We start from the raw sequence: 14,762 nt of genomic DNA, 5'->3' as shown, positions 1-14,762 counted from the left end.
CTGAAGACACACTATCATGGTCTCTGAGCTCCAGAGTAGGTCCTCCACACCCTGAAGACACAATATCATGGTCTCTGAGCTCCAGAGTAGGTCCTCCACACCCTGAAGACACAATATCATGGTCTCTGAGCTCCAGAGTAGGTCCTCCACACCCTGAAGACACAATATCATGGTCTCTCTCTGAGCTCCAGAGTAGGTCCTCCACACCCTGAAGACACAATATCATGGTCTCTGAGCTCCAGAGTAGGTCCACACCCTGAAGACACAATATCATGGTCTCTGAGCTCCAGAGTAGGTCCTCCACACCCTGAAGACACACTATCATGGTCTCTGAGCTCCAGAGTAGGTCCTCCACACCCTGAAGACACAATATCATGGTCTCTGAGCTCCTCCAGAGTAGGTCCTCCACACCCTGAAGACACAATATCATGGTCTCTCTCTGAGCTCCTCCAGAGTAGGTCCTCCACACCCTGAAGACACAATATCATGGTCTCTGAGCTCCTCCAGAGTAGGTCCACACCCTGAAGACACAATATCATGGTCTCTGAGCTGCTCCAGAGTAGGTCCTCCACACCCTGAAGACACACTATCATGGTCTCTGAGCTCCAGAGTAGGTCCACACCCTGAAGACACACTATCATGGTCTCTCTCTGAGCTCCAGAGTAGGTCCTCCACACCCTGAAGACACAATATCATGGTCTCTCTCTGAGCTCCAGAGTAGGTCCTCCACACCCTGAAGACACACTATCATGGTCTCTCTCTGAGCTGCTCCAGAGTAGGTCCTCCACACCCTGAAGACACAATATCATGGTCTCTCTCTGAGCTCCAGAGTAGGTCCTCCACACCCTGAAGACACAATATCATGGTCTCTCTCTGAGCTCCAGAGTAGGTCCTCCACACCCTGAAGACACAATATCATGGTCTCTCTCTGAGCTCCAGAGTAGGTCCTCCACACCCTGAAGACACAATATCATGGTCTCTCTCTGAGCTCCAGAGTAGGTCCTCCACACCCTGAAGACACACTATCATGGTCTCTCTCTGAGCTCCAGAGTAGGTCCACACCCTGAAGACACACTATCATGGTCTCTCTCTGAGCTCCAGAGTAGGTCCTCCACACCCTGAAGACACAATATCATGGTCTCTCTCTGAGCTCCAGAGTAGGTCCACACCCTGAAAACACAATATCATGGTCTCTCTCTGAGCTCCAGAGTAGGTCCACACAAGGGCTGCATGATTCTTGCTAAAATGTGAATCACGATTTTCTCACACAATTATTTTTTCAATAAAATCATTTATTGCACTCTTTCTTAAACAGACAACATAACATATATCTTCTAAGTGCTTGACTTAAACTTAAAAGTCTCTTGTAACATGCAAAATAACTCTAGTCAGAATCATCGTCGTCATTTAAAAAAGTTAAGTAAAAAGTAAAAATATATATATTTTTAAAGATGGTAATATTGTTTTAGTTAAAAAAAAAAGCGTCATTTAGAAATGAGATTGCATACAGTAGGTCTATGAATCGAGATCGTGATTTTTTCGATTAATCATGCAGCCCTAGTCCACACCCTGAAAACACAATATCATGGCCTAGTCTCTCATAGTTCTGTCAGAATTCTATCTTTTTATAATTTAGTACCTACTATAACTGAAGTGAAGAACTCAGAGGAACACTTTGGCAGACCGGCCATGAAGTGATGAACCACTTCCACGCTGTGAACCTTCCTCTTCTACCGACCTTTGAACCTCATCATGGCCTCCTCCTCATGTCTGCAGAGTGCAGCAGCGCGGCGCCCTCTCCTGGCAAGGAGTGGGAGGAGTACGTGCAGATACGAGCCCTGGTGGAGAAGATCCGCAAGAAACAGAAGGGTGAGAAGACGGGGAGGAAACGCACATAAACACACACACATAGACACACACATAAACACACACACATAGACACTCATACACATAAACACACACATACTGTAAACACACACACATAGACACTCATACACAAACACACACATAAACACACACATAAAAACTTCAATAGAAGCTTTGAATGTAAAAAAAAAAATTACGTTCTGTACAGCCCTAGACGGTAAACAATATAATTTACTCGTGTGTGTGTCTCTGTCTCCTGTGTGTGTGTGTGTGTGTGGTGTGTGTGTGTCTGTCTGTGTCTCTCTCTGTGTGGTGTCTCTCTCTGTCTGTGTGTGTGTCTCTCTGTCTGTCTGTGTGTCTCTGTCTGTGTGTGTGTGTCTCTGTGTGTGTGTCTCTCTCTCTCTCTGTGTGTGTGTCTCTCTGTCTGTCTGTCTCTGTCTGTGTGTGTGTGTCTCTCTCTGTGTGTGCGTCTGTCTGTGTGTCTCTGTGTGTGTGTCTCCTCTCTCTGTGTGTGTGTCTCTCTGTCTGTCTGTGTGTCTGTCTGTGTGTTGTGTCTCTCTGTGTGTGCGTCTGTCTGTGTGTCTCTGTGTGTGTGTGTGTGTGTGTGTCTGTCTGTGAGTGTGTCTCCTCTGTCTGTGTGTGTATCTGTGTGTGTGTGTCTCTCTGTCTGTCTGTGTCTCTGTCTGTGTGTGTGTGTGTCTCTCTCTGTGTGTGTGTCTGTCTGTGTGTCTCTGTGTGTGTGTGTGTGTGTGTATCTGTTTGTGTGTGTGTGTCTCTCTGTCTGTGTGTCTGTGTGTGTGTATCTGTGTGTGTGCGTCTCTGTGTGTCTGTGTGTGTGTCTCTCTGTCTGTGTGTGTGTCTCTCTCTCTCTCTGTGTGTGTCTCTCTCTCTCTGTGTGTATGTCTCTCTCTGTCTGTGTGTCTCTCTGTCTGTTTGTGTGTGTGTCTCTCTCTGTGTGTCTCTCTCTCTGTCTCTCTCTCTCTCTCTCTCTCTGTGTCTCTCTCTCTCTCTCTCTCTGTGTCTCTCTCTCTCTCTGTGTGTCTCTCTCTCTCTCTCTCTCTCTCTCTCTCTCTCTCTCTCTCTCCCCCCCCCCCCCTCTCTCCAGGTATCTCCGTGGTGTTTGAGGGCACCAGGGAGGACTCCTTCCCAGAGCTCATGTCCTGGGCCCAGGAGTGTGGCGCGTCTTGCGAGGGCTTCCAGGTCCACCACTTCCAGGGAGAGGGCTACGGCCTGCGAGCCACCAGAGACATCTCGGTGGGAACATGACCGGGAACACGTCGCGGAACGCATCCTCCTCTTTATATCAACACTAGGGATGCTCGATATTGGCTTTTTTACCGATACCGATATACCGATATTGTCCAACTCTTAATTTCCGATACCGATATCAACCGATACCGATATATGCAGGTTTCCCCCCCAAAAAATTTAATAATTTCAGGTAATTAACGTTACATATCTCTTGTTGTGGAATTAACACAACATTATGCATACTTTTGACAATAAATACAATCAGAATTTGTTCTTACTTGCTTGCCTGGGTAAATACAGATTATAGAAAAAAAAATATATATATATATATATTTAAAAAAAAAAAAAAAAAACGATACCGATATTTTCCGATATCACATTTTAATACCGATATCGGCCGATAATATCGGTAGGCCGATAATATCGGACATCCCTAATCAACACTGTTTACTTGCTACTTGCTAGCTAATAGGAACTCGTTTGCAGACAGGAAAGTAACAAACATGATTGTCCGTGCGGAACCCTTATCCCCAACACATTGTAATGTTCTGGGGTTTTGTGTGTCGCGCTAGTTGTATTCTTAGGGGCACCACTGTTATGCTGGGGGTGCTGTTTCCTCGTCGGGAGATATGGGAGGACGGACCGGATGTTACGTTGTTGTTGTGAAGCTAGCGTATTAGCAGGTAGCTGTGTTGTGTATGAGAAGGGAATCATCAACTTGTAAAACCCCATATTGAGCTGGAAATAAAGCACCATACAGAAAAGGAAAATCTCCTCTTTCCTCCCTACATTACTGCACGACGGATCGCTACATTATGTTGATCCACTACAATAGAACACATTAAACAGCTTACATAAGTCTAAGCAGCTAGCACGGACGTTCGCTTTTTTTCTTTTTGAAAAAGCTCACGCCAACTTATGAGGCTGGAACGGCGTGGCGAAACTAAACTAAAATGCTCAGACCTGTAGTTGACTAAAACTTGACTAAACGAAAAATGGATAAAGGTGACTAAATATGATAAACTAAAAATAGCTAACGAAATTAACACCGCTTCCTAGTGATTTTGCCTCGTCGTCGTAGTTGGGACTGAGTGCTTGTGTGTTTTATGTGTTTTTTCTTCTTCTTCCGTACAGGCAGAAGAGTTATTCCTGTGGATTCCCAGGAAGATGTTGATGACTGTGGAGTCTGCCAAGAACTCTGTTCTAGGTAACCACGGCAACCGTTTAACTTTAAGCTTCTCTATACTCTTCTATATATGCTTCTATATACGCTTATATATACGCTTCTATATACTCTTCTATATACACTTCTATATACTCTTCTATATACTTTTCTATTCTCTTCTATATACTCTATACGCTTCTATATATGTTTCTATATAAGCTTCTATATACTCCTATATACTTTTTTATACTCCTTTATATACGCTTCTATATACTCCTATATAAGCTTTTATATACACTTCTATATAAGCTTCTATACACTTCTATATACACTTCTATATACTCATATAAGCTTCTATATACTCCTATATACTCTTATATAAGCTTCTATATACTCTATATATATATATATGCTTCTATTAAAGCTTCTATACACTTCTATATATTATGCTTCTATATACGCTTCTATATACTCTTATATTATGCTTCTATATACTGAATGGGTCAAATGTGAGGAACAGAGTTGTAAAGCTCTTTGGCTAAAAGCACACTATAAACGCCCCACCGTCCCCCTCCATAGGGAGGTGTAGTCTGACGTCACTCTGGACCGCCCCCGCGAGGATTTATCATCGGGAAAATAGATTATCGGCTATTGTAACAATTCTGCCTCATGAACATTGAAAAAGATTTCCATTTTTGCACAAAATGAGTTCCCTTCTCACTAACGTTATTGTTTTAAGCATTTTTGGTTGAAATAAAATTCGATGATTTTTCTTTTACGATTAATTGCGAATATTTTCATGTTGAGCTATAGATTGTGGATGAATATGCACAGAAAGTTTGTTTTAAAACGAGACGATTTAGAAATTGTCAATGGGGGGGGGGGGGGGGGGGGGGGTGAAAAAGATGGTGGACCGGCCGGAAAAACGTCAATAACGTAACCACTACACCTCCCTATAGACCAGGAAGTAACCACTACACCTCCCTATATACCAGGAAGTAACCACTACACCTCCCTATAGACCAGGAAGTAACCACTACACCTCCCTATAGACCAGGAAGTAACCACTACACCTCCCTATAGACCAGGAAGTAACCACTACACCTCTTTATAGACCAGGAAGTAACCACTACACCTCCCTATAGACCAGGAAGTAACCACTACACCTCCCTATAGACCAGGAAGTAACCACTACACCTCCCTATAGACCAGGAAGTAACCACTACACCTCCCTATAGACCAGGAAGTAACCACTACACCTCCCTATAGACCAGGAAGTAACCACTACACCTCCCTATAGACCAGGAAGTAACCACTACACCTCCCTATAGACCAGGAAGTAACCACTACACCTCCCTATAGACCAGGAAGTAACCACTACACCTCCCTATAGACCAGGAAGTAACCACTACACCTCCCTATAGACCAGGAAGTAACCACTACACCTCACTATAGACCAGGAAGTAACCACTACACCTCCCTATAGACCAGGAAGTAACCACTACACCTCCCTATAGACCAGGACGTAACCACTACACCTCCCTATAGACCAGGAAGTAACCACTACACCTCCCTATAGACCAGGAAGTAACCACTACACCTCCCTATAGACCAGGAAGTAACCACTACACCTCCCTATAGACCAGGAAGTAACCACTACACCTCCCTATAGACCAGGAAGTAACCACTACACCTCCCCTATAGACCAGGACGTAACCACTACACCTCCCTATAGACCAGGAAGTAACCACTACACCTCCCCTATAGACCAGGAAGTAACCACTACACCTCCCCTATAGACCAGGAAGTAACCACTACACCTCCCTATAGACCAGGAAGTAACCACTACACCTCCCTATAGACCAGGAAGTAACCGCTACACCTCCCTATAGACCAGGAAGTAACCACTACACCTCCCTATAGACCAGGAAGTAACCACTACACCTCCCTATAGACCAGGAAGTAACCACTACACCTCCCTATAGACCAGGAAGTAACCACTACACCTCCCCTATAGACCAGGGAGTAACCACTACACCTCCCTATAGACCAGGAAGTAACCACTACACCTCCCTATAGACCAGGAAGTAACCACTACACCTCCCTATAGACCAGGAAGTAACCACTACACCTCCCTATAGACCAGGAAGTAACCACTACACCTCACTATAGACCAGGAAGTAACCACTACACCTCCCTATAGACCAGGAAGTAACCACTACACCTCCCTATAGACCAGGAAGTAACCACTACACCTCCCTATAGACCAGGAAGTAACCGCTACACCTCCCTATAGACCAGGAAGTAACCACCACACCTCCCTATAGACCAGGAAGTAACCGCTACACCTCCCTATAGACCAGGAAGTAACCACTACACCTCCCCCTATAGACCAGGAAGTAACCACTACACCTCCCTATAGACCAGGAAGTAACCACTACACCTCCCCCTATAGACCAGGAAGTAACCACTACACCTCCCTATAGACCAGGAAGTAACCACTACACCTCCCTATAGACCAGGAAGTAACCACTACACCTCCCTATAGACCAGGAAGTAACCACTACACCTCCCTATAGACCAGGAAGTAACCGCTACACCTCCCCTATAGACCAGGAAGTAACCACTACACCTCCCTATAGACCAGGAAGTAACCACTACACCTCCCTATAGACCAGGAAGTAACCACTACACCTCCCTATAGACCAGGAAGTAACCACTACACCTCCCCTATAGACCAGGAAGTAACCACTACACCTCCCTATAGACCAGGAAGTAACCACTACACCTCCCTATAGACCAGGAAGTAACCGCTACACCTCCCCATAGACCAGGAAGTAACCACTACACCTCCCTATAGACCAGGAAGTAACCGCTACACCTCCCCCTATAGACCAGGAAGTAACCACCACACCTCCCTATAGACCAGGAAGTAACCACTACACCTCCCCCTATAGACCAGGAAGTAACCACTACACCTCCCTATAGACCAGGAAGTAACCACTACCCCCCCCCCCCCCCCCCTCCAGGGCCCCTGTACAGCCAGGACCGTATCCTCCAGGCCATGGGCAACGTGACCCTGGCCCTGCACCTGCTGTGCGAGCGCGCCTCCCCCGCCTCGCCCTGGCTGCCCTACGTCAAGAGCCTGCCGCTGGACTACGACACGCCGCTGCACTACGAGGAGGACGAGGTGCGCCACCTGCTGGGCACGCAGGCGGTGCAGGACGTGCTCAGCCAGTACAAGAACACGGCGCGCCAGTACGCCTACTTCTACAAGGTGGTGCAGGTGGGTGGAACGTGCGCATGCGAACGCGCACACACACACACGCACACACACACGCACGCACGCACACACACACACACACACACCCCCCCAAACAACGGCCTCTTTGAACTGCTGCGGTCAGGCGAGCGCTACCGGAGTCTCATGGCCGGTACAGAGAGACTCAGAAGGAGCTTCTATCCCCAGTAGAATAGAATATAATCGAATCTGAATATATATATATATATATATATATACTGTAGGGGTGTAAAGGTACACATATCCGTACCGTACCGAGTGGCTGTGTACCGAACGAATACAACGGTATGTTAACCACTAACGACCGCCCACCGAGGGCTGTTTTTTTTCTTCACAATCTAATATAATTATTATATATATATATATATTTTTTTTACAAGTCGATTATTAATTTCAATATGGAATATTCATTGACAGCCCTACAAGTACAATTATTAGTTACTGCACACTACATCACCCCTGAGTGGAACATGGAAAGCCAAACTTTCCCCCCCACTGTACCGAAAACCCGTACCGAACCGTGACTTCAAAACCGAGGTACGTACTGAACCGTGGTTTTTGTGTACCGTTGTTACACCCCTAGTGTATACTATGTGAGTACAGTAAAGTATACAGTATATACACAAGGTACCCTAACTGGCATGATATACGTCATACGTTGTAGGTTAGGTGGTTTAAGAGTCGGACACACTCGGTGGTCAGACATGCCTAGTAGTTCTGCTGGTGGAGCCCCCTGCTGGTGGAGCCCGATGGTCGCCGGTACCATATTACTTACGGCTATAACATAACATAACGTACAATGTGTATATTTTTTCCCCCTGTGGTCGATTCCTACTTCATTTACATATTTTGAAGTGAGATCGTGCTGGGTAGGGCCACGGCAGACACTGTGGAGGAATATGGTGCCTCCGTCCACAGCTTGTTTTGATTTGATGTTTTTTTATTTTCGTGTCTTACATATTACAGGTGTATGCCCAGCCCATATGGGCTTACAAGACACATAAACAATAAGTATATAATAGTATACTTGACATTGACAATAAGTGATATATAGACCAAGATGGCCACAATACAAAGAAAACTAAATAAAACGTAATATAACACAAGCTGTAAACAATGTATGTAAACAAAGAAACAAAGAGGAATTCATATACAATTATATAGGATATAGTGTGTTTTGTCTCAAGTGCCACGCTTTCTCCAAAAATCCTGCAAAACAGAAGATCTCCTCCACAGTTTTTTAGTCAGATGTCAGACTGCCAAAACAAATCCGGATTTAAAAGTAGAATTTTCTCAAATAAAGCCCTCCTCAAATCGGTGTACAAGGGGAAAAGACAAAGTTGTAAAGCGGTTTCTCTCTCTCTCTCTCTCTCTCTCTCTCTCTGATGCTTGGCCAGAAGGATGTGAGTTAAGACATTTGCAACCGTATGGAGAGAACAGGAGAATAGATGGATGGAGGGAGAGAGAGGGAGGGAGGGAGAGAGAGCGAGCAATGGCCTCTTGAACTCAATTTCACACTTTCCCCCTGATAAGCCACTGGTGACAGGGGGCACTATCGCCACACGGCCAACAGGGGGAGCCATTGGACCACCTGTCTAGGATCGGCAAGGCAGTCGCTTCTCGACGTCGACCCGACGACCGCCACAGAGTTTTATACATCGTCGGATGTACGTGAGAAAGGTCCCCAGAGATGTTGCAGTGGTTAGATAATATTCAGTTTCTTCAAATCTTCAGATTTGTATTATTGTAGCACACAATCTTTTTCGGGAGGGAGCCCGTTTTTAACCCTTGTCCCATAGTGGTCAATTCTACTGTGTCTTTAATAGCCCTACCTCGTAATACTTTACAGAGGGTGCTGCAACAGAGACCCTGTTGATCTATGGCTTTTGGTGACTCGGAATATGTGTAGAATAGAGTCCTACCATGGTCTCCAGAGATGGTCTAGAATAGAGATGGTCCAACCATGGTCTCCAGAGATAGTATAGAATAGAGATGGTCCAACCATGGTCTCCAGAGATGGTATAGAATAGAGATGGTCCAACCATGGTGTACAGAGAATAGATAGTTTAGTGGTTAACATGCCTGCACGCCTCTGGAACCACATGTACCCCTGCTGGCCCTGGGATCAAATCAAATCCAACCCAGAACCTTCTCTCCTGCATCTCCCCTACTCAGCCTTCCTACCGTCCTTTGTTCTTGTTGTACCATACTGTAACCATACTGTATTCTAATGCGAGCCTCATCCTAGTTTCACTCAGAAAATGGCACTCCTTTATTATATGGAGGTGAAGGGCCCCACTTGGATGATATTTTTAAACTCAATCGTGAGGACATCTGATAACTGGGACATAAAACGTACCAATGTGTCCTGTGTCTGGAGACCATAGCCCCCCCCCCCAGAGAAAGGTAGAAAGTTACTTTAACTTTCCTTGAGTTGAAAACAGTTGAGGAAATGGCTTCTGCAGTTCAGGGCCCCTTGTCAGACATCTTTCACCCTAAAGTATTAGTCTTTTAGAAATTAGCATTTGGTTAGCAATGCAAGTGCAAGTGAATGGGAGACTGAATAAGATATATTATTTGTCTTTTAATGATCCTGACTCGTCCCTTTTTTTTTTTTTAGTCCTATGCAAAGTTTCTTTTCTTCTTCTTCGTTGGAACATTTTCTCTTCTGGACTTTGCGTAACCCGTCATGTCTCGGGAAAACCTTTAAACTTTTATCAAATGGAAGTCTCCTCCTCGTCTCCCCTCCTCCCACCCCGGGTTCTATCTGACAACAGACTGCTCCAGATCTGAACAAGCCGGAGAGAGAGGCGGTGTGATGTGATTACCACCGTATGTGATGAAATATCAGCCAACACTCAAAAAGACAGCAGAAATCAGGACACTAATCTCCAAATATGCAAATTTTCTCCGCTATTAAAACGACTCATTGTAAAAAAAAAAATATGACAATTCCCCACCGCCGGGCTTTGATCAGGCGGCAACGCCATCATCGTTCTCATAGAATTCACCCTCTTTTTCATTTGATCAAAGACGCAAATGGAGGGGGGGGAGAGAAAAATTCTTGCAAATTATTTAGCAATTCTTTTGTTAGTGACAGCAGTTTTTTTTGTTTTGTTTTAATTAACTAAAACTTATCAGACTGCAGAAATGGTTGCTCTGCGTTTTTCATCAAGATTACGGGCCGTCTTGATATCCGTTTAAAGGGTTAATTTGTGTCGTAGATTTTTGTGAAATTAGCGATGGAATTTGTTGAGTCTCTCAGTCGATTAGTTTTATATCCTTCCGTTTTCAGTGATGTCAAAAGATTTTTCTTAATAGGCTTCCCCCTTACGCTGACTATGAACTTCTCTTACCTGGCGAGTTAGACTTCCCTCCCGTACAGCTGAGGTGTAGCGTGTCAGTCTAGCAGGCCAGAAGCTATGTGGTAACGTCCAATCCTTCGCCGTCGACTAAAGACGCACTTCTTCAATCATTATCTGAAATGAAAAGGAAAAAAAACTCTAACCCTAACTAACCTTACTGTCATGCACTTGTCCTAATAAACTAACCTACACTGTAGCACTCAACACTCTGATGAACATTGTTGCTCAGCTGATAGAGTCGTGCCCTTCCTTCCTGATGACTTGTCGTACAGAACTTGTAAGTCGCTTTGGATAAAAGCGTCCGCTAAATGACTAAATGTAAATGTATAAATCTTTCCCCAAGACTATCCAAGCAACTAATTGGACAGAGAACTCGGGGCCACAGGTTAGAGCCAGGTTAGTCTTCTTGACTAGAGCCAGGTTAGTCTTGACTTACAGGATATTGTTTATATGCGTATATAAACCTACCATTGGCGCCGACTACTTCCGTTGACAAAGGAATTTCCTTATCTGCTCACTGTTTTTCTAGGATCAACAACAACAACAAGTCTTGTACAGCAGCTAACAATCTACGCTCTCGTGATGATGGAACAGTTTGATGAAGAAACACTTTCCCCCTGATGCTATTTTGAGCTTAGCACCACCTTAGATGATTGTTTAAGAAATACAAATAAGATGAGATATTCCTTTTATTGATCCCCTTGGGGAAATCCAGGCGTCGTAGCAGCATGGGGGAGGGGAGGTACAGGTAGGGACTGGGTAATGGTAGAAAGACGTAAATATAGGCGATAAATAAATAAAATGTAGATCTGAATAAAAATATGAGAAAAAAAATAAACAATGTAAACAATATAATTAACTCTGAATATATGGTAAATAGCTACTTTTTTATATAGCTCTTTACAATTTGTTCCTCACATTTTACCCATCCACTCACACATTCACACATCGGATTGTTTTCTACCAGTGTACCATATTTCTTTCTGAAATCATACACAGAAGAATTCTCCCCTCAGTCACTACCACAGGCATTTTCGCACAGAATCCCCTAGATGGCAGTAGTGGGTTCTGTGAGAGCCAAACATAATTGTTTTATTATGTCCATGAGAGAGAAATCCTTTGTTATTGTAGAGTGATGGTCTTTCTTTCAGTGGAGAGTTTTGGTGACACATGGTTTTCGTGGAGTGTGTCATTAATATGATTGGTTTCAATAGAGTTTGTTCAATGGAATTTCATTTTCAGTTTTTCATTGGAGAGGTTCATGGTCTCTAAACACTGCTCCAGATGCCCTTACTTATCTTATCTTTCATCCTACCAAGAAAAAGTTCTACACATGGGAGGATAATCACTGACGCATATTTCCATACTAGACGACACTGTCAATTAGTTTAATTACTGTATTTATTATTTAAGTATAAAATAACGATTGAATACACCCCGGTAATGCCATTACTACGTCTTCATTAACACTTTGATCGCCATGGTTAAATTCATCATTTACCATCCCTAGCCAGCTCTATTTGTCTATGGAGAAGTTCCCCTTCTTTGCAGGGCTATAACCTTTTAAATTGTATTGCTAAATTGACATTATTATGGCCCATTCAATGTCCTATATCTATTATTCAGGGTGTAGCAACGTTATACTTTTTCATTCACATATTCATACTAAAATACAGTCTAAAGTATAAGTATGTTTTTATCGTTTTCTGCAGCTTTCTCCAGAACTTGATTTATAGCCCTAAATGCATTATATTGATGATCAAATACAGTTTGATAGCGATCGGTGGCAGATAAAAAATTTCAACTGCACGTAGTTCTAGAAGTTACTACGTATGATCTGATGTTGACCGGATGGGCGGGGGGTCGTTTATAATTCCGTGGGCAACGTTATATCATTCATCTAGTGTGGGTGATATGATCATTAGAGCAGTTAGTATAGAGGACATTAGAAAATAACGCTGAAACTCACCGTAGCTTCCTCGCGCCGTTGGCAGATGAGCGTGGAACAGAATTTTTTCTATTATGGGATGGAGAAATACCCGATCCATTTCCAGGTTGTATAATAGTATATACGTCCAAATCATGTTGTTTATCGAGTTATTGGCAACGGATCGCTATGTATTGTGTCGAGCTCGAGTCCCGGGACCTATAGCGAGTGATCGGACCGAATTGAAATGAGCACCAGCTTCTACATCCTGTTTCTCCCCTGGGCGATCCCACGATCGGCCACCAGATGGCGCTCTTGAACCTTTAGAGAGTTGAGTGGAGCTCAGCAGTATATCTCAGGTCCCCGGGGGAGAAATATGATTTCGATCACAGATTTTTGAAATATTGATATCAAAGACGTGTTACGGCGTCTTCGGCAGAATGAGCATGGCGGGGAAAGACGAGTTTCGGTGTCTCCGGTGATTAAAGTGTTAAAGTTACTTTCATTTTGGTCCTATTCAAATTGTCCGTGCTTTGATTAGTTGAGACATTATTTGAGTTTATGTAAACGCCATAATCGGAGCAAACCTGCCCATTAGAGTGTCTAGGCCCTCGCCCAGTAGCGTTGGGTAGATGCTTTAAACCGATGCCTGTGCCACGTCACAGGTTTCGAACATTAATATAGCAGCAAACAACTTTTTTTTTTATGTAGAGATATAGTGGAGTAATGGTGTCCTCACTCCATGTGTGTGTGTACTTGTATTCGGAAGTCTTGGCCATGTATACAAATGCACCATGACTGGTCTGAGAATTGCTGCAATGTCTAAAAGAAAAGCCAAACAAATAGCCAAATATTGCTCTGTCTCAGCTATTATTGGCAGCTTAGCCGTGTGGAGAAGGAGGTGCTATGTGACCCTTAAGTGTTCAGTGCTGCTTGGCCCCGATACATTTGATTCCCTGTTTATGTAATATAATTTGTGGAACCAAATAAAGTATTGAAGTACACTACTTCAAATGTGTGTGTCTGTGTGTGCGCGAGAGACGAGACAGTGGCTTTGGAGGTAGAACAGTCGTCTGTTAATCCATAATATATATATATATTAGGGCTGTCCCCGACTAAGGATTTGGATGGTCGACTATGATTGGCCAAAATGTGCCGTTAGTCGACTATTGGTCGACAAATTTAAAAAAAAATAAAAATAAAAGTATAATATTTTTAATCTTTTTTATTATTTTTGTATCATTCCATTTGGGCTGTGGGGGGTGCTTAATGTCTGAAGGAGTTGACTGAAGGCTTCTTGTCCTCTGTGAAAGCATGCAATTGGTCCACTGATGGATACATCTTGATATTTGTCTAGTCTAGTGTGTTCATTAGACGGGTGAGATCCTCTTTCAGTGCCTCTGTGCCTGTTTTCTTAGGCAGTTAGCCTCTGGTATGTGTGCCATTAGCGTTAACCACGCTTCTAGGCCTCTTTTCTTTTGGAAAGAATGATAAAAAATAATAATAATATTTAAATTTTTTATAATCTTTTTATTATATTCGACTAAGATGATGGCCAGTCGACTACGGCTCCTTTCGACCGATTAGTCGACTAATCGATTAATAGGGGTCAGCCCTAATGCCTATACTACTACCTACTATGCTAAAATATCTACACTACTATGCACTCATAGTGTAGCACTCAAAGTTTGACACTGTGTGACAAATACCCAACAATACCCTCCGCTGCCAGAGTCGTGCCCTTCCTGCTGACTTGTTGTTCACAACTTCTAAGTCGCTTTTGGATAAAAGCGTTCAGCTGAATGTAAATGTACTATAATCCACAAACAAGAGAAGGAAATTTAAACCCAAACTCCCTACTGCCACCACCATCACTACCACCACTAC

At 43.7% G+C, this 14,762-nt stretch overlaps 1 protein-coding gene across 1 annotated transcript in view; it reads left to right on the top strand.

The window, feature by feature from the left end:
• Nucleotides 1–14,762, top strand: part of LOC311225516 (actin-histidine N-methyltransferase-like) — an 80,817-nt gene that overhangs the window by 18,432 nt on the left and 47,623 nt on the right. The window contains 4 exon segments of the mRNA XM_084310832.1: nucleotides 1,777–1,869; nucleotides 2,972–3,120; nucleotides 4,252–4,324; nucleotides 7,312–7,568. Of these exon segments, the coding sequence (XP_084166958.1) occupies nucleotides 1,777–1,869; nucleotides 2,972–3,120; nucleotides 4,252–4,324; nucleotides 7,312–7,568 (572 nt within the window).

This window comes from Notolepis coatsorum (assembly GCF_963971535.1).
Source record: "Notolepis coatsorum genome assembly, chromosome: 3".
In the NCBI taxonomy this organism is placed as follows: Eukaryota; Metazoa; Chordata; class Actinopteri; order Aulopiformes; family Paralepididae; genus Notolepis; species Notolepis coatsorum.
The sequence above is the reverse complement of the archived record's forward strand: the minus strand, read 5'-3'. Positions and strand labels throughout refer to the sequence as shown.